The following is a 21,769-nucleotide window of genomic DNA, read 5'->3' on the forward strand; positions in this document are numbered from 1 at the left end:
TTTGTGCACAAGTTGTAACAGGCTGGTCCAATCTGAAGTAAGAGCCATTCCATAATTTCCATAATGCATGTTATGCCATCATTGAAATTACATACTGCCACTCTGTCTGCAGTGTCATCTGAAAAGCCCTAATAAGTGATGAAGTGGAAAGCAGATGTAGGAAAATTTGATGGTGCAGCTGTGGCAATCCTGAAAGCTTGAATCCATGGCATGTGCTTCATCTAAATCTACGTGTATACTCTGCAATCCACTGTGAAGTGCATGACAGAGGGTGCTTAACATTATATCATATATTTAGGTTTCTTCCCATTCCACTTGCATATGGAGTGAAGGAGTTGGTATGCATCAGAATTATTGTGCAGCACTGGAAAGAATGTATCATTGACAATAAGTGTATGCATATTCAAATGTTTCAAGACTATATCCATTGTGCTACTTTTTCTTGTACTGGGTTTAGAAATAGGCACAAGGATCTAATTTAGCTGTTCTGTTCCACTCTTTAGACTCTTTTCATTATTACAAACCTAAGACAAAATATAGTTGACACAGAATGTTTCCTTTAGAGTGTTGACAAAGCTTGTATAAAATCATTTGTTGACAGACTGTACCATTAAACGAAATGACATAGGCTGCTAAGCACCATAGTTGTTTGAATTAGATATCAACAAAGTCTTTTTCTTTCACAGAATCATTCTTTTGAGATAGTTCTTTTAAACTAATAAATTAGAAGCAAAATTTTATTGATACAAAAACTGAATGGGCCATTTTTGTATCTAAAAGGAATTAGAAAAAGGAAATCTCATTCTTATTCAATAGTTCACAAAACTGAGTCTTAAGTTGAGAAAGAAATATTAGATACAAGGTAAATAAGGTGTAAAAAGAACAATAAAACTATAGTAAGCTTAAACATTGTAGGTAATAGGTACTTAGTAAAATAAAAACTGCAGAAACAATGAAGTTAGTAGGTGAGGAAAGAAATTGATACTTTACCATACGGAAAATTTTTGCCAGAAGAAGGGTCACATTTGGTACACACATTTGTGAGTAACTAGTAACATTGAATGTGGCCTTGGAAGAAGTACTTAGACAAAGTTTATAATGTGTAAAAGTTATGACTGAGGAAATATGAAGAATATATCGAACAATCATACTCCATAAAAAAAAAAAAAAAAATGCATATTATTTTAACAGAAAATGCCACACTAACTGGTGGTGCCATAGATTATTGCAGTCAAACAAATGAAAAATGAATGTATATGTTTCACTTATCAAAAGGAAAATTCACAAGCTATAAAAATACAAAGCCACGGACCACCTGGCCAGTCAGAGATTAAATTCCAGTATTTCTGTTACATACATTTATTTTTAAATGCATCTATCAGTAGCACTGGGAGTAATGGCCAGCCAGTATGTCTCCCTGTTATTTTAATGTATAGGATTAGAGTACGTTAAAAAAAACCCGCAATAAGAAATACGATCAGCATGATTTCCCAACTAGTGCACTAAAGGAACAAGAATGAAATACAGTTTCTACCTGACTGATCCATTTTAATATATGTTACTTTCTGCACTGTTGCCTTATTCACCACGTATAGACACTTGTGAGTTTATTCTTCACATTTATCCAGCCATTTCTAAATGAGAATAACAATATTCCTTACTACAATATACAGAAGAGTTAACATCTCATATTACTGATGTACATTTTGTTGTTACAGGACACCCAAAAGAATATGAGGAAGTTACGGGTGACATCACATGAGACATCCCTATCATCCAACAAGAAGAAGGGCATTTTCTCCCTGTAAGTTTCCTACTGCTTTTGATTTTTTTTTTTTTTTTTTTTTTTGAAAAATGTACCAAGATACAGTGTTATAAATAAAGAACATAGAAGAAACCTCAAACATGAATCTTGACGGACATATAACGCAGAAATGAAATGAAGATCACAGTATTACATTAAACCAAAAAATATACACATCATTTTGGTTATATCCTTAAGTATTCGAACATATACTGAACTGCATGGCAAGAGAGATGAAGATGTAAAAAGGTAGTGGATTACAGATCCTTTTCGATAGATAATGTTCATGCTCATATAGTGATGTAGAGGCTGTTATTCTTTGGAATCACTATATGAGAATTGAAAGGAAAGGAAGAGGTAATCCATCACCTGCTACATATTTTATGGTGATTTGCATAGTGTAGGCTAGTTTTAAAAGTTGAAAAGTGTATCAAGGGAAAATGCTAAAAAATAAGATAACTCAAACTGTAGCATGCTAAATGCAATGGACAAAGCCCAAAAGGACACAAAGGAAACATTAAAAAAAACTATTTCACACAAAAGCATACAATCAGCTGTTTTTTTTTTTTTTATAAAAAATGAGGGAACAGCTTCATGTAACAGTACAACATCACAAAGACATTTGACAATATTGTATGTCTAGACACAAATGCAACATTTTATGATGCTGTTAATAGTGTAATTCATAGAGAATGAAACCCACTTAGCTTACAATACTGCTCTTAGTCTAGTATGGCTTGTGGAAGGACAACTGTGAGCTGCCTCTCAATAATACCACACACATTCTTTATTAGATTAAGGCCAGACATCGAGCTGACCACTCAGCGCACTGGATTGTTTGCTACCAAAAATATTTATATGTGTGATGAGCATTGTGTGGTTAGCTGTTGTCATATTACAGGATGCAATCATCATCTGTTACACCAATATAAGGACATACTTGAGTATAAACTGCATCATCTGTGTAATACTATGAAGTTAAAACTTTACGCAGAAGGTCATTAAATTTTTGTGTTCACTTAAATTACACCACCCCATACACAGATTAGGTCTTCTGAAATAATTATTCTTTTCAAAGATATTTGATTTATAGTAATGCACTCCAGCTTCTTGGGAGATCGAAATATCTCTGTTGCCACTTAGGCAGGTAAATTGGTAGGTAAATTGGTAGGTAAATTGGAATTCATCCATTAAGGATGACATTTATCATGAGAAAAAATCCTCAGACACACCACTAAACAGCAGAAGGCACTGAGATAAACTCCATGTACTTGTCCATCAACAACCAGTTCATCAGTGCATGCGATGATGACAACATAGTAATCTGCCAAAATATTATACCCACTGTGCAATGATATCCAGGTGTGCACCTGAGAACTATTCTCTCACTGACATTTTTGATAAGAGGTGGACAGTACAAATGTTGCTCCTAGATTTGTGTATCTCCCACCTTCATGAATCTGCTGTTCACAGCACTCTGTATTATCACCTTCCCTATGACTGCTGCAAAGGCAGGCTACAGTTCAAATAGGTTTATAGTCCTATTCCCTGGAGTGCATAATACTATATGTCAGTTTTTAATTTTTGCAACAATTTTTTTCTCGGTCATTAATTCAACACTATTCAATTTGCAGTTAGTAATAAGTATTTAGTCATATTTTGGAACTAAACTTTGTTTCACTTCTTACTTACACAAGTTTAGTTTGATTGTTTTGTGCATCTACAGTTTGTGATAACAGAAATAACTACAGCAATTACTTTGTACTTCAGTTGTTTTGTTTGAATTGTTTAGTTTGAGATATGCTTTGTATCATACCAGTACTTTTATATTAACTCCATTAATTATGGGCAAAGTGTCTAAATTAATCACTTCCTTTTAAATCTGTTTTCTGCTCTACACCCCTCTGAATAACTAAGACTGACTATTTAACCAGATTATGATCTGTATCTGATATTCATTTGCCTCCATTCCGTCAATTGTCCTTCAACTAGCTTGTTGAGTAAATTACACTTTGATATCTAGCAACCAAGCTGTATTTTGCCACTCTTAAAGCTGCTCAAGTGCTATCCTACTATCAAATATGTGTTTGTCTTCTGTGAGCAGAATACACAAACAGATTAAAGTGATGCTGAATTTCCTGCAGTTGTTTTTATAGCACAATTGTTAGAACAGTAGACACTTATTTTTAGCTATGATTTTTCTCTAATTTATAACAAAAACGTTATTCATTTAGGTTGAAAGGGTCAGAAATGAATGATGAAGCATATACTATAGTGTATTGTGAGAGACATCATGCAAGGCCACAAACTAGCAATTTAATATACTTACCTGATATTTTATGATCCAGAAAACTGGTTCACATTTCAGCTGTAGCTGCTGTGGATCACACAGTTATTTTGTACAGCTAAAGTACTCAAGGAATACAAAAAAACTACTTTTTGCCTCTACTAGTTCTGTTTGAAAAGTCTGTTCTATTTTAATGAATGAATTTTGTATCAGAAAATATGTGAGAAGGCATAACTATTATAATCATGTTGCTCAAAGGAATTATTTCCCTCAATTTATTGATTTATCTACCTTTTGATCACTGTCATGATGTTGGACAAGATAGTGGATAAGAACATAAATACACATTACTTCTTACAGATTTTTACATTTGACACAATTTTACAACACTTTGTGCTGCTAAACATGGACTGTAATTGTGTTTACATGGCCAGGAAACATAAGCCCTTACAGGAAAACTAAAAATTTAAATATTAAAACTACTGTTGCAGGAGATATATTTTTCCCATGTGGAATGCATACACACAAAATTCAAGCTTTCGCAACAAGCAGTTGCCTCATTCCCACGTGGAATGTTTCCCTCTATATATATATATATATATATATATATATATATATATATATATAAACATAAAAACAAAGATGAGGTGACTTACCGAACAAAAGCGCTGGCAGGTCGATAGACACACAAACAAACACAAACATACACACAAAATTCAAGCTTTCGCAACAAACTGTTGCCTCATCAGGAAAGAGGGAAGGAGAGGGGAAGACGAAAGGAAGTGGGTTTTAAGGGAGAGGGTAAGGAGTCATTCCAATCCCGGGAGCGGAAAGACTTACCTTAGGGGGAAAAAAGGACAGGTATACACTCGCACACACGCACATATCCATCCACACATACAGACACAAGCAGACATATTTAAAGACAAAGAGTTTGGGCAGAGATGTCAGTCGGGCAGAAGTGTAGAGGCAAAGAAGTTGTTGAAAGACAGGTGAGGTATGAGTGGCGGCAACTTGAAATTAGCGGAGATTGAGGCCTGGCGGATGACGAGAAGAGAGGATATACTGAAGGGCAAGTTCCCATCTCCGGAGTTCGGATAGGTTGGTGTTGGTGGGAAGTATCCAGATAACCCGGACAGTGTAACACTGAGCCAAGATGTGCTGGCTGTGCACCAAGGCATGTTTAGCCACAGGGTGATCCTCATTACCAACAAACACTGTCTGCCTGTGTCCATTCATGCGAATGGACAGTTTGTTGCTGGTCATTCCCACATAGAATGCATCACAGTGTAGGCAGGTCAGTTGGTAAATCACGTGGGTGCTTTCACACGTGGCTCTGCCTCTGATCGTGTACACCTTCCGGGTTACAGGACTGGAGTAGGTGGTGGTGGGAGGGTGCATGGGACAGGTTTTGCATCGGGGGCGGTTACAAGGGTAGGAGCCAGAGGGTAGGGAAGGTGGTTTGGGGATTTCATAGGGATATGAAATCCCCAAACCACCTTCCCTACCCTCTGGCTCCTACCCTTGTAACCGCCCCCGATGCAAAACCTGTCCCATGCACCCTCCCACCACCACCTACTCCAGTCCTGTAACCCGGAAGGTGTACACGATCAGAGGCAGAGCCACGTGTGAAAGCACCCACGTGATTTACCAACTGACCTGCCTACACTGTGATGCATTCTATGTGGGAATGACCAGCAACAAACTGTCCATTCGCATGAATGGACACAGGCAGACAGTGTTTGTTGGTAATGAGGATCACCCTGTGGCTAAACATGCCTTGGTGCACAGCCAGCACATCTTGGCTCAGTGTTACACTGTCCGGGTTATCTGGATACTTCCCACCAACACCAACCTATCCGAACTCCGGAGATGGGAACTTGCCCTTCAGTATATCCTCTCTTCTCGTCATCCGCCAGGCCTCAATCTCCGCTAATTTCAAGTTGCCGCCACTCATACCTCACCTGTCTTTCAACAACTTCTTTGCCTCTACACTTCTGCCTCGACTGACATCTCTGCCCAAACTCTTTGTCTTTAAATATGTCTGCTTGTGTCTGTATGTGTGGATGGATATGTGCGTGTGTGCGAGTGTATACCTGTCCTTTTTTCCCCCTAAGGTAAGTCTTTCCGCTCCCGGGATTGGAATGACTCCTTACCCTCTCCCTTAAAACCCACTTCCTTTCGTCTTCCCCTCTCCTTCCCTCTTTCCTGATGAGGCAACAGTTTGTTGCGAAAGCTTGAATTTTGTGTGTATGTTTGTGTTTGTTTGTGTGTCTATCGACCTGCCAGCGCTTTTGTTCGGTAAGTCACCTCATCTTTGTTTTTATATATAATTTTTCCCACGTGGAATGTTTCCTTCCATTATATATATAATAGAGGGAAACATTCCACGCAGGAAAAATATATTTAAAAACAAAGATGATGTGACTTACCATACGAAAGCGCTGGCAGGTCGATAGAAACACAAACAGACACATACATACACACAAAATTCAAGCTTTCGCAACAAACTGTTGCCTCATCAGGAAAGAGGGAAGGAGAGGGGAAGACGAAAGGAAGTGGGTTTTAAGGGAGAGGGTAAGGAGTCATTCCAATCCCGGGAGCGGAAAGACTTACCTTAGGGGGAAAAAAGGACAGGTATGCACTCGCATATATATATATATATATATGTCTGCTTGTGTCTGTATATGTGTGGATGGATATGTGTGTGTGTGTGTGTGTGTGTGTGTGTGTGTGTGTGTGTGTGTGCGCGAGTGTATACCCGTCCTTTTTTCCCCCTAAGGTAAGTCTTTCCGCTCCCGGGATTGGAATGACTCCTTACCCTCTCCCTTAAAACCCACATCCTTTTGTCTTTCCCTCTCCTTCCCTCTTTCCTGATGAGGCAACAGTTTGCTGCGAAAGCTTGAATTTTGTGTGTATGTTTGTGTTTGTTTGTGTTTCTGTTCAAATGGCTCTGAGCACTATGGGACTCAACTGCTGAGGTCATTAGTCCCCTAGAACGTAGAACTAGTTAAACCTAACTAACCTAAGGACATCACAAACATCCATGCCCGAGGCAGGATTCGAACCTGCGACCGTAGCGGTCTTGCGGTTCCAGACTGCAGCGCCTTTAACCGCACGGCCACTTCGGCCGGCTGTTTGTGTTTCTGTCGACCTGCCAGCACTTTCATTTGGTAAGTCACATCATCTTTGATTTTAGATATATTTTTCCTACGTGGAATGTTTCCCTCTATTGTAACTATATATATAGAGGGAAACATTCCACATGGCAAAATATATCTAAAAACAAAGATGATGAGACTTACCAAACAAAAGTGCTGGCAGGTCGATAGACACACAAACAAACACAAACATACACACAAAATTCAAGCTTTCGCAACAAGCAGTTGCTTCATCAGGAAAGAGGGAAGGAGAGGGAAAGACGAAAGGATGTGGGTTTTAAGGGAGAGGGTAAGGAGTCATTCCAATCCCGGGAGCGGAAAGACTTACCTTAGGGGGAAAAAAAGGACAGGTATACTACACTCGAACACACACACATAAGCATCCACACATACACAGACACAAGCAGACAATGTCTGGTAAGTGTGTATATATATATATATATATATATATATATATATATATATATATATATATATATATATATATTTGCCTTTACAAATGTCTGCTTGTGTCTGTGTATGTGCAGATGGATATGTGTGTGTGTGTGTGTGTGTGTGCGCGAGTGTATCCCTGTCCTTTTTTCCCCCTAAGGTAAGTCTTTCCGCTCCCGGGATTGGAATGACTCCTTACCCTCTCCCTTAAAACCCACATCCTTTTGTCTTTCCCTCTCCTTCCCTCTTTCTTGACGAAGCAACCATTGGTTGCGAAAGCTAGAATTTTGTGTGTATGTATGTGTTTGTTTGTTTTTCTATCGACCTGCCAGCACTTTCGTATGGTAAGTTACATACATATTTTTTACCACAAATTAGATTTTTCTTAAAAAAAAATCTAAGCTATTTGATCCTGTGTTGCAATCATGAGTATTCCACTTACTATTTCTAGACTTTTTTAAAATTTTGAAGTTTAATGTTTATATCTTCCAACTGAGCATTTTTAATTACCTTTGTTTTCAAGTGTAGTAATATTCTTTATGTTTATGAACAGATTATTTTCTCCAAAATATTTATTAGTAATTTTAATCTGCAATCATATTAACAGTACCCATTTGCTTAACTTGATCGACAGCTTCCTACTACTGCTGTCTCATCCCCATACAATATCACCTTTCCATTTGCCTCATTCGGCACATCATTTAGGTACAGTATCAAAAGTAGCACTTCTTACACTGAACTTTGTGATACACCATGTATCACCAACTTGAAATCAGAGTAGGTAGTTTCTACCTAGTCACAATTTTTATCCTGTATTGCTCTGCCAGCTTCCTGTAGTAAATTATTTTATGAAACTTGTGAGGTTACTGCTCAACTGTGACAATAACTTGCCAACAGTTGGGACTGCCTGACTGGCACTGTAACCTATGAGTGTTATGATGGTTATGAGGATGATGATGGGAAACATATATGAAATGGCAGTACAATTGATGTAAAATACTTTCTTTTAAGCTCTCAGTTAATTGACCATTTATTCTCTGTAACCCAATAGAATAGCAATAGATGTGCTATTAATAACATTTTTGCACTACCCATTGGCCACTGATGAGAATGTCTAATGTTCTTTCATGCTAAGGATATGATGTGAACCCATACAGTGAGGTGTCAGTACAAGCTTCAGCCCATCTCAGTGCAACATTAGATGTGTGCAGGACTGCAACTCTTGATATAGAAAGGTTTGTGGGGCACCATGACATGATGCTTGACACAGCTGGATTTGTGACATTCATTTTCTTAAGAGAGTAGTGAAGTCTGTTTCATTTGAGATATCCATGTGGGATGATGAATTTATCAGATAGCCACAGAACTTTGTCATGTACTAACTCAGCTGGTGAAGAGTCCAGGTCAAATGTGCAAATTATATGTGGGCTGGGTAAGACTAATGGTAACACAGATGTCTGTTTTGACTCATGACACATTAGTGCAACTTTTAATGACCAGTGCCAACATTCCATCATAACATTACTTGCATGGTGGTAGCTTGTTCTTTTGTGGTGCACCACACCACAAAATTTGCTCAATTGGCAAATAGTTTGGACTTGAACTGACAGCCTTGGTCTGCTGTAATGTGAAGTGGGTGAGGCAGTGGCAGTGGCTCAGGTGAAATGTTGTCCACAGGGATGGCCTCTAGCTGTTGAGTACATGGTCGGTTGCTGTCAAAAGATATCATTGTCCATCTGAAAGGGGTAATGGTCCTACCACATCAACCTGAACATGTGCAAACTGTGCTGTCTAGTCTTCAAAATCTCCCACTGGGGTATGGATAAGGTGAGAAACCTTGTTGTGCTGACATTGTGGACACGTGCAAGCCCAGGTTCAATAATATTTTTCTATCCCTGGCCATACAAAATGACCTTTTATTATTTCATTGATGCCCTGACACTGGGGTAATGTAAGTTCTGTTTGCTTTCAAAAGTATGCTTACAAGATGCAGAAGATATGAACAGGTGAGTTCTACTGTTAAAATACTTGCGCTATAATTAGGCATTCATACCTAGGATGTTGGTAAGTCTCAGTTGAACTCTGGGCACAGTGTCTTAAAAATCCCCATAGCCCCTGGTCAGATTCTTGTGCTTTGGCTAGATGCATGAATTCTACCATATCTATGATACTGGCAGTAGGTGATAGTGTGCTAAAAAGTTAGTCCCGATGATTGACTCCATCACACCTGCCACAGTAAAATTCCATGTAAACTGACACTGTAGTCCCAGATCTAATTACCTATGTTGGATTCCATAATTCGTGATGGATGAGTTGTTTGCAACAGAAAGAAGTAACCAGGTTGGTGGTCGACACTTGTGTAGCAGTGAACAGAGTTCACAGCAAAATACATAGATCAGAACCAGTGTCCACTAAAAAATTTCATCCTGGGTTGTGGTCTGACATGAAGAGGTGCGGGGATGGCAGTGGAGAATGGGATGCACCTATTTGTGTCATTTTTTGATTGAGGAAAGAGCACAGAGAAATGTGTTTGTGTGCCTAGTCTCCAGACTTTTGATGATATCAGCAAGTATCTGGCTGGCTGGTGTCTTCTGTTGATGAGATATAATGTTTGTGAGCTATAATGGATTTTACCTGTGCTGCTAGGTGACTGCTCTGTGTTGTGCATAATGGTGTATCTAGCACCACGCACATCTTGACTTTGCTTTGTAAATGGCAGAGGTACTGGAATGGTTTTCTGTCTACAATGTCCTCCTGCATCAGTACCTGTCTCACTCATTCTGCTTGCAAAGCTAGCACTGTACAAATTAACTCAACCTTGAGTGTTGCATATGTTTCAGTTTGTGTAGGTAAGGTTGTTATGTCTTGCTTCTGTGTTGTGTAGTGGTGATCTAATTGGCTGGCCACCAGAGCAAATTTGGTGGAGCTGTAGTCTCTCTAATGCAAAGAAAACTTGCATCTACCTGCATGAATGATTTTAATGCTGGGTTATGTGGCCAAAACGGTGCTGCCATACTGCAAGTCTGGTTACTGTGGGTGCACCTGCCATCTTGCCATTTCCTGTTTCTTAAAAATTCAGCTTAATGCTTCTGTATTGTTGAACTTATTTCCTCTAGCTGAATCATGTTGAGATCACCAATTTCAGAGTCAGTTGCTTGACTTATGAACTTAATAAGTATGCTTAGTTCTAATACAGTGAGGACAGATGTGAAACATAATGCATTATCTTGAGAGATTGTTTTATTCAGAAAAAAATCATGCCTGTTGATATGTAGAAGAGTTAGAACAATTCACACAGAAGTGACTGCATAACTAGTTAATATTTAGCCATATATTGTAAAGTCTGTTTGGTAACAAAGTGAGAATTACAACTCAAATTAATAGTCACAGAACTTAGCACTGTAACAAGGAGAAACTGATTGCAGTGCTCCTGGTGGCCAGTGCATGAACTATGTTGACAGCTTGTCAAGCAAATCAGCTGTTCACTTGACATTCCTGCAAACTGCTGTGTGTTACTACAGACTCAATTCAAGCAATATGATGTCTTTTTCTTTTTTTTATGAAGAATTATTGTTAATTGATAATTATGTCTCTTATTTGTTGATCAGTAGTTAAAACTACTACATTTTGATTTGTGCTTTCTTAAGATAGGTTAGTGTCATCCCAGAATGAATATAGAACTCTTGATTCCATTTCAGAGAGATGGACACACATAGGAGATATGTAGTGTATGCAAAGTAAGGTACCTGTGTGTGTGTGTGTGTGTGTGTGTGTGTGTGTGTGTGTGTGTGCAAGTAACAGAAATTGTACATGTAGCATTTTGTGTTCTTAAAGTTTATACTTACTATGTATTTTGTAGTTTCAGTTGGAAATCACTAAAGCATTCATTCAATTTTCTCACTGATTTTCTTTCAGATCTTTCCTCTCACCAAAAGATGAACAAGAGCAATATAAACCAGTAAGCTACCATCAATTGGTAAGTGAAGGTGCCAGAAAAAAATTTTATACAATAATTGCGTTTGATTAATTCATTTGTTCATTCACACATTTTGCCAAAGTCCATACTGAATGCATCTTAGCCATAGCTGATCAGCACCACCATGCCATGCAGGGCCTCCCATTCTACATTAAAGACCTAACCATTTCTGGAATATTTCAAATCCATTCCCACCTCTCTCCTCTTGAAACCACTCTTGTCACAACCTATACTGGTATACACATGGTCTCTGAGCTGCAGAACATTGCCTCTACCACTCACACTTGTAAACCTCCTGAAAACTTCATTTATTATCACTTCCTTCACTTCATTCTTACCAATAACTACTTCACATTAAGAACCAGACCCACCTACGCCAGTCTTCCTCAGAGCCCAGAGTGTGGGTCCCCTGGCTTAGTACACATTTATTAATGACATCTTTATCATCTGGACAAACAGTGAAGGAGACTTCTCCTACTTCCTGCTGCAGCTAAACTACTCACAACTAAAACTCATGTGTTTCTTTTTCAGATCCAGACCCACCTGACTTGATGTTGACAAGCACCTCACTGAAGCTCAAATTCAAACCTTAACACATATGAAACGATCCAGTAAGCATCATTACCTCCACTTTGACAGCTTTCACCTCTTCAGCATTAACATCTCCTGGAAACTGAGGCAAATGTATGTGATGCACCATCAGATTCCTTGATGCATATGCCAACAACCTTTCCCAGCTTGCCTTCTCACAACTGCCCAACAGTTTTTGTTCTCAGATAAATTCCTGGGCAGTGTGCTCCACTCACCCTCTGACAAATATAGCTCCCATTTCAAAAAACTAAGAAGCAGCCCACTACTTACCCAGTATCACGTGGCCTCAACTGTTTCAATAAATAACACTACCATGGCTGTGACTTTCAAAAATCAAACTCTGAAATGAGATAATCTCTCCATGATACCCTTCAGAAGCCATCACCTGTCCCTTCCTCCACTTTATAATCTTTGTAAAGGCCTAATCAAACAATATACATTCCCAGACTGTCATTGCTCTGCCAAGGTTTCTACCACTGCATTGTTCCAATTGTAAAACCTGCCCCATGTGGCCACCTGTTAACACTTACCAAGTTACACCACCGATAAAATTTACATCAAAGGCAAAGCAGTATATGGAACCACAAATGTTAGTTCACTGCACAACTTTTTATTTAGGAATGATTACCACTAATCAGCTGAAAGGATAAATGAACAGACGAGAACTGTCCACTTTGGGGATACTCAGCACCCATTGGTTGAAATGTTCTACAGTATGAGTACTTGGTGCACAACCAAGACCATTTAGATTCACCCATTTGGTATGTGTTTCCCTTAACTTCTAAGGCAGGAACTTCCTCTCTGACATATCATTACATCCTGCTGCCATTCAAGACTTAAAGCCTCCATTAACATACTCCCTTTTTAGATTCCCTCTTACTTCTGGTTTTTTTGGTGAATTTGCTCATATATTTTACTCTTTTATCTATATGTCTGCACCCCCTTCCTCTCTCACTTTCTGTCTCTCTCTCTCTCTCTCTCTCTCTCTCTCTCTCTCTGCCTCTGCCTCTGATGTTTCACCACCTCCAGTTCTGATTTTCTCCTTCTTCTTAACTGAACTAGTAATTTCACTTTTTTTCATTTATCTTCATTACAATTTATCTTTATGTGGCCTGGATATGTATTCATTCCAATCTTCTATTAGTCCATCTCCTCATTTCTTGTCTATCTCCACCATCCCCTCTCTCCGTCCATCTCCTCCATCCGCCTCTCTGCCCTTCTCCTCCTGTCCTTTTCTCTGTCTATCCCCTCCTCCCTTCTGTCTCTGTTAATTTGTTCCTCCCCATCTGTCCATCTCCTCCCCTCTCTGTCCATCTCCTCCTCCCCGTTCTCTTTTTCTCCATCTTCAGCTCCTTCCATTTCCTTTCTGTGGCTATCTCCTCCTCTCTCCTCTCTCTGATCATCTCCCTTCTCTGCCCTTTCTCTTTACATTTCCTCCTTTCCCTCTATCCCTTCATCTCCCCCTCCCCCATCTCTCTATCTATCTCTTCTTTCCCCTGTTTCTATCTATCTCCTCTTCCTTCTATCTGTCCCTATCACCTCCTGCCACCTTGCTGTCTGTCTATTTCCTTATCCTCCCTTCTCTCTCCACATTATCATAGATACCCCAATAGGAAATTGGTGCTTCTTACCCCAGTATTTCTTTCCACATTGTAACTAATATGTGTACCAAGTTTGATTGGAATCATTGCAGAGGTTTAGGATGAGCTTTTTATCCATGAATTTGCCCACATATGCACATGACAAATGTATTTTTCTGTCAATGTTACTCATTTTATTCCATATCTTATGTTGGACCAAATAATCAAGAATGTATAATCTTCTGCTATGGTTTTTATTGTTGTTGTTATCATTCTTCTTCTTCTTCTCCTTCTTTTTCCAGTGGTCTTCAATTCAAAGACTGGTTTGATACAGCTCCCCATGCTAGTTTATCCTGTACAAGTCTCTTCATCTCTCTATAACTACTGGAGCATACATCTACTTCAACCTGATTCCTGTTACCTCCCTAGATTTTTTACCCTCTGTGTCCTACACTTCTTTCCATTATCAGATTAACCATTCCTCCTTAACGCATTAGGTTACCTATCTACTTATCCCTTCTTTCAGTCAGATTTTGTTATAAAGCTCTTTTCTCTCCAGTTTGATGCAGTATCTCTGAATTAGTTACTTATTTACTCATATAACCTTTTAGTATTTGCAAATGAAGTATTTGTTAAACAGAAGTGAGCAGTTGTAATTTTGTTTAAAACAGATAATGACATGTTTTGCAGATGTCTTTTTGGAGGACTTGGAATTCTTACACCTTCAAGTACATTTACCACTTAACGACTTTTTTAGCTGTTAATAAAGATCAATTCAACTGTTCTGTGATTTGCACAATCACAAACAAGACAAGAATAATTTTCATGTAGACATTTCATCCTTGTCGAGTGTTCAGACTGGAGCTGTATAGAGTATTCTGGTGTAAAGGCATTCAATAAGCTCCTATCTAACATAAAAGCAAGAAGATTCAAAATAAAATTAAATATATATCTCAGGAGATATTACAAATTATCAGATCCTCTAGATTAAGGGATAGAAAGCTCCTGTGTAATACATGTCAAGAAGCAGTATTCATTGTAAAGCTGTATGAAAAATGGTAATGTATTGTAAAAATGTCTCTTTCTTATACTGTGACAAGTCTCCAAGGAAAAATACTTGGTACACAGTATATTCCTCTTAAACAGCTACCAGTATCTATCATTCACTTGCCATAAATTCCTCTGATAATAGGGTAGTGGAAAGCACACAGGACAAAAGAGTAAGACACACTGTGATTTTAGCAATCTGTCTACCTGAAATATATTTTCTGTGTTCCAATTGTTTCTTAATATGACTTTGTAAGTCTGCACAGTCTGCAATAAAACATTTTAGCAATAATAATAGAGGAGCATATCCTCAAGAGTAGTGTTTGTTTATTTTTTCAGTTTCGATATGCAACATGTGCAGAGAAGTTCCTTGTGTTCCTTGGTATCACATTTGGAATCATTGCAGCTATGGGATCACCAGCTTTTATTGTACTTTATGGTGAATACACTTCTTTGCTAGTAGACCGTGCAATGTCAAATACCACTATAACCCAAGCAGTCATGCTCAGCTGGTTTGGTGGTGGAAGATTAATGTAAGTTTAAACCAATAATTATTTAATCATATTCCATAGACACAACAAAACATTCTTGCAAGTGTCTGACACTGATCAATGTTGAGTACATTACTCTGATTTTGATATCCAAGAGAAATCTTATTACTTTCAGGATGAGAAATTCCAGAAGTGTCAATATACATATTTAAAACTGAGGTAACTCCTACTAGCTTTCAGAACTATTCATTTCTTCCTTGTGGAGGAAAGAGGTACAGATTGAAGAAACTTAGAAAGAGGGGGCAGGTCATTCAGACTCCAGGAATGAGAGGGGCCCATCTGTTATGAGAATGAGGGAAATGCATGTTGGCTCCTGAACAACTGAAAATGTCAAATTCTCTAATATATTAAATAAAAAGCTTGTATAATGTATTAAAATACAAATAGGAGAGGTCATCATTAATTGCAGTTCATGCAGTACTGAAACAATTAGCAGAAGGAATATCAGAGCAAACACACACAGTTTTCTGTGTTAGTACGGGATTTATTACAGATTTTTGCATTTACCTCCCTTGCCCTCACTACAGGTTGTCACTGAGCTCAAGGTCTGAGTGACTTATACCTCTTTTCCAACCAATCACAAACTCTCTCTCTTCCCTCCCTAAGGAGAGAACTAACAGTTCCAAAAGCTTGTTATTGTTTTCTTCTTCTTTCAAATGTGTTGTCAGAAGTACTATCAACTTTTCATCCTGAAGGTTTATAGTTTTCTGAAGTGAATCTTCCTTTTGATACCATAAAATATGCAATGGATGTTTCAGCATTAATGGTACTGAGGAAGACACAAAAGATGCGATACTAGAAGATGCGAGAGCCTTTGGCATTGGGCTGACTTCAACAACAGCAGCACAGTTCATTACGTGTACACTGTGCATTATATGTCTCAACAATGCTGCACAGAAACAAGTAAGTTCTTGGATAATCTTACTTGGTCGCACATACAACTTAGTCTGTGTCTTGTTGATGATTTTCATAAGTTAATTGTGATTAATCTAAGTTGTTCAGTCGATTATTGTCTACACAAATGGATGAGGTGTGGCCTCTATGCTTTAACCTTCATGCAATGTTTAGCCTTGTATTAGTTGTAAAACAAACATTTGTGAAGTGCTTCCCACTCCTCACCAAGAAGTCCCCTCCATACAGCCTAGCCACCCATGGTCATTGCATCTTCAATGACAGACAGTCCATCACCAAATATGCCAAGGGTCTCACCAAGGTCATTGTGGACTGAAATTATCTTCCCCACGTTGTCCAGAAATAGATCACCCATCACTTGACTCACCAATCGCCTACCATTCCCCACAAACCCGTTGTCCAGCTCCAGTGGAGAGCCCCCTGAATGACTCAGTACTACCTAGGTCTTAAGCAACTGAATCACATTTTCTGCAAAGGATCTGACTACCTCACATCTTGCCTTGAAATGAGAAATATCTTTCCGACTATCCTCTCCAATCCTCCCACAGTGGTATTCCATCTCTCAACAAACCTATGCAGTACCTTTATCCATCCCTAATACGCTCCTGCTCCAAACTCCTTGCCCCATGGCTGATACCTAGGTGCAAACATGCTCTCACTACCACCTATGCAAGCTATGTCAGTCATCTTCTACCCATCAAAGAAAGGGCTACCTGTGAAAGCATCCATTTGATTCATCAACTAAGGTGCAGCCACTGTGCTGCATTCTACTTGGCCATGATCACTAACGAGCTATCTGCCCAAATGAATGACCGTACTAAACCGTGGCCAAGAGACAGTTGGACCACCAAACTGCTCCACATGCCATCCAATTCTTTAAAGACTGCTCCACAGCCTGTTCCATTTGGGTTCTTTCCAGCAACACCAGCTTTTCTGAATTGTGCAAGTGGGAACTTTACCTGTAGCATATCCTTCAATCTGTAATCTTGCTGGCACCAACTTTCAATAGCCCATGCCCTCTTCCTGTCTATCTCCTTCTTCACTTCCACTTGAGCCCTACACATGCTTTCTATCCTTTTAGTACACCTGTATAGTCCTTTTGTCTTCTCTACTTCTCTCCTCCCTCCATATCCCCCTCCCCCCTCCCACCACAGCCATCCAAAGCTACAACTATCATCCTACCATCCTGAACACACCACATCCCTGCAGGCTCACACAGGCAGCACTAGCACCTTCCCCCACCCCCATCCTGATGTCTCATCCCCTTACCATGCCTCTTCTGTACCCATACTAATCACCTCAGGAAAGATTGCTGCTTACTTTAGATGCAATAATAGTCAGGCCTTAGTGCCCAAAGATGACAGTTGCCATATGTGTGGGAGTAATGCATGTCTGACTGCATTTGTTTTGTCTATGTCTGATGAAATACTTATTCTAGTGGCTAATAATATCTAGCGGACATTTTTCCATGTGCCTTATAACTCCTCCTCAATGTGGTGAGTAGCAATCTATCATTCTCATATTGTTGTTATTCCATCCCAGATTTTCCATCATATGATTTGCCCTGTATATAATTTTAACAACACTTTTGAAGGAAGAAGTTACCTGTTCACATTTATGAAAGAAGTGTCCTCTTGTTGTAAATTATAGATTCTATAGGTGTAGCTCATAAGGTCTGCTATATATGAAATTCATACCATCAGTGTAAATGAAGTGCTGACATAAAAATCATAGCTGTTTTAAAAGTAAAACTTTCTGACAGATTAAAACTGTGTGTCAGATGTGACTTAAACCTGGAATATTGGCCTTTTGTGGACAAGTGCTTTTCTGACTGAGCTATTCAAGAACGCTTCACAACTTGCCCATGCAGCTTTATTTCTGGCAGTGCCTATTCTCTTATCTTCCAAACTTCATGGATGTTTTCCTGCATATCTTGTGGGAGAAGAGGTACTGGTAGAAATAAAGGTGTGAAATGGGTTGTAGATCATGTCTGGATAATTCAGTGAGTAGAGCACTTGTCTGTGAAAGACAGAGGTCCCAGGTTTGAGTCCTGTTCGGGCACTCAGTTTTAATCTGCTAGGAAGTTTCGAACCAACTTACTTCACTGCAGACTGAAAATTCATTCTAGGAGCTAGATGGATAAGAACAATGATTAATGATGGCTGAAAATTCCCAGAACAAATCCTGACTGAGTGCTTAATTTCATCAAAATGAGTATTCACGTCATAGTACTATAAAATTACAGGGAGACAGAAATGGCTGGTCAGTACTTACCTTCAAGAGATGAAATACTAAATACTGACAATAGACACATAAAAGTACAAAAAATATCGAAGTTCTTGGAACTGTTAATTCCTTCTTCAGAAAGGAAGAAGGTACAGGTTAGGGAAGGCAAGAAAGGAGGACAGTCAATTAAGGCCCCAAGTTGAGAGGGACTCAGGTGTAGTGAAGACTGTTTACACTATCAGTTAATTATTAAAGAGCAGTTATAACTCTCCATTTCAGTTGGTCACAAAATTTATGGAAAGAACAGCTAATGACATCTGCTTTTATGTAATTTTAGATTTTTGCAGAACTCCAGTAGTGTCCTTAGATTATTAGGAACCTGAATATGTCTATAAATATAAACATTTTAGAAGGAAATAATTTTTGTCTTTTATTTCGTGGCTACATATATCAAATTTCTCCTGACATGTGACTTTTAATTATAATCACAGATTCCAAGCTAAATTTTGCTGGGTGTCGTGAACAAGCACTCATCATTTCTTCTTGACATTGTACAATCAAACGATGGAAACTCCATGTTGGAATATCAACAGTATAAGGAAAAGACATACTACTAGTTACCTTAAAGATGATACATTAAGTTGTAGACAGGCAACAGTAAAAGACACTTACATATTAGCTTTCAGCCACAGCCTTTGTTAGAAAAACAAAAAGAAAGAGAAACACACACATTCATCCATACAATTAAGCACACCTCATGTACACATGACTCACATGACTGCCATTTTTGGCATCTCAGACCAGAATGCAACTGTCATGGGTAGAATGCAAGCAACAATCTGAAGGGGGCGTGGAAGGGGAACGGATAGCAGTGTGTGGGTGGGGTGAGAGAAGAGCATTGTCTGGCAGAGTGGGCAGGCACTAGGCTGCCAACAGGTGCAATGTTTGGAGGCTGTGAGGCAGGAAGGCCACGGGAGAGAGAGGGGGCAAGGGAGAGGGGGGGGGAGGGGGGAGGGGGGGGGAGGGCGGCCACAGTGAAAGTGAAAGGAGAGTGGAAAAGGAGAGGATCAGAGAAGATAAAATACTAGTGTGTGTGTTGGCGGAGGCTGGTGCACAAATGATCCCTGTAGCAAGGGGCTGGGACCGGGAGGGGCATAAGAATGGATTTGGCTGTTTGACACAGAGATCATATCCCTATGGAAGATCCAGGTGCAGACCTGTTCAATTCACTCACCAGCACTTCTTATTGTAGTCCTGTCATGGGTTTATTCTACCCTGTCAGAGGTCAGACCACCCATGAAAGCAGCCATGTCATACACCAGCTATGCTGCAAATATTGCACAGTTCTTTATTCTGGTATGATTATCAGTCGGCTGTCCACCACAATGAACACCACCACCAAACTGTGGCCAAGAACAAAGTAGACCACCTTGTGACACAACATACAGATTGACATAACACACCTGATTTCAATAGCTGCTTCATCTCTCGGCCCATCTGGATCCTCTCCTCTACCACCAACTTTTCTGAACTGCGCAGATGGGAGTTATTTTTACAATTTTTTCTCCATCCCCAAAATTATCTGAGCTTCAACTTTCAGTAACATACCCTTCACTCAATAGTTTCCACCACTTCTGCCCTATCAGCTCCTATCTATTCCCCTCTCCCACTCTCTCTGTGTGCCGCCCTCTGCCAGCATGCCCACCCATCTTTTCCTGTTTATCTCCACTTTCCAAACTGAGCTGACATTAAAAAGGCTATTTTTGGAAAGAGGGTTCACTATTCTGTTGTAAGCTAACTTCTCAAAATTTTTGAGAACATGGGAAGTAGGTGGATGTGTTTCTAATTAGAGGTAACTAATTTTTCTCTAGATTTATAGACTGTGTTAGTACTGCATACTTCCGTCTTTCAAGAAGTACATATTAACTTATTGATTGGTTACAATGGTAAGAAAGGGTGGCACTACCAAATCAGCACAAAATTTGTGCACTTTGACTGAGATTCTACCACAGCCTAAGATTTGCTGTATTTTAGTGGCCTAGTTATATCTGTGGTCTTTCTGACAATTGAGTTAGCAAAACTGAAGTGTGGTGGTGGAGCATATATAAAAATTAATAACCAACCTTGCCATGGCCACAGATGTAGGCATTTAGGTGTCTTTCACTAGAAAAAGTGCAAGAGCTCAAAAGATAGTGTGAATACTGTTTACTGTTACATGTTTGTGTGCTCCACACATCAGTCCTCTGTATGTGAATGGTTGGCTTTTCCTTATTTTATGTATTGTTCCTTCTAGGAATTTCCATTATTGTTACACATTGACTACGATTATGTTGTTCATAGTGGTTCACTGACATCTACATTTTCTTGTTCATTATCAGACCTACTTGTGCATTACTTCTACTTGATTTTATGTTGATTATCCTGTGCTCAATTGGCCAGAAAGCTTGTTCTTCATACTAATTCCCACTATATTTAACTTCAGTCAATCAGTTTCTCTTTTCAGATTCTATAATCTGGATATGCTGTTAAAGGATCTAACATTCAACATTCAGAGCTTCAGAACACTTTTTTCTTCTCTGGGTAACAATGTACTCCTGAATAGTCATGTCCAGGATAATTGAATGTTGTACTTGTTTGCATCTGTAATATTTTTCCCTTGAGAATGCCATCATCATTAAAGAATACAGAAGAGCTGCTTGTTTGTGGAAAACAATTAGCTGCAGTTACCCACTGCTTTCAGCCATGCTGCAGTATGAACATATCAAATAGTGGGAGGGGGGACCCTCACATAGTGTGGCTCCAGCTGCCAGAGGCTGTGGTCATATGTGTGTGTGAGTTGCATTTGCGTGAGTGTCTGTGTAAGCCTTGTTGGCCAAAAGCTAAGATTCTGACAGTCTTCTTGTTGTCTTTCTGCGTCTCAGCATCTCCGCTATATGGTGCGTAGCAATTATACTTTTCATTATATTGTTACACGGTGTGGTTATGGTAGACAGTCTTCCAAGACCAGACTGATGAAGCATTCAGACTGTTTCCTCTGTCACTGCTGAAAAATTACCTGCCCTTCTTCAGGAACCACGTTAAGCTGTCCATTCCACAGATAAACCAGTAATTGTTGTTATGATACATGTCTGTATAGTTGAGACACACCATGGCAAGGTCCATTGTTCATGAGAAGAGACAGTACCTACAGTTTCAGTATTCA

The 21,769-nt window shown here is 39.2% G+C and overlaps 1 protein-coding gene across 1 annotated transcript in view; it reads left to right on the forward strand.

Moving 5' to 3' along the window:
• LOC124622655 (multidrug resistance protein homolog 49-like) overlaps window positions 1-21,769 on the forward strand; it is a 385,512-nt gene that overhangs the window by 163,011 nt on the left and 200,732 nt on the right. Inside the window, exons 2-5 of the mRNA XM_047148447.1 lie at window positions 1,719-1,804; window positions 11,600-11,660; window positions 15,218-15,411; window positions 16,188-16,332. Coding sequence (XP_047004403.1) covers window positions 1,719-1,804; window positions 11,600-11,660; window positions 15,218-15,411; window positions 16,188-16,332 — 486 coding nt within the window. The remainder of the gene's footprint in view (window positions 1-1,718; window positions 1,805-11,599; window positions 11,661-15,217; window positions 15,412-16,187; window positions 16,333-21,769) is intronic.

This window comes from Schistocerca americana, chromosome 7, assembly GCF_021461395.2.
Source record: "Schistocerca americana isolate TAMUIC-IGC-003095 chromosome 7, iqSchAmer2.1, whole genome shotgun sequence".
Lineage (NCBI taxonomy): Eukaryota > Metazoa > Arthropoda > Insecta > Orthoptera > Acrididae > Schistocerca > Schistocerca americana.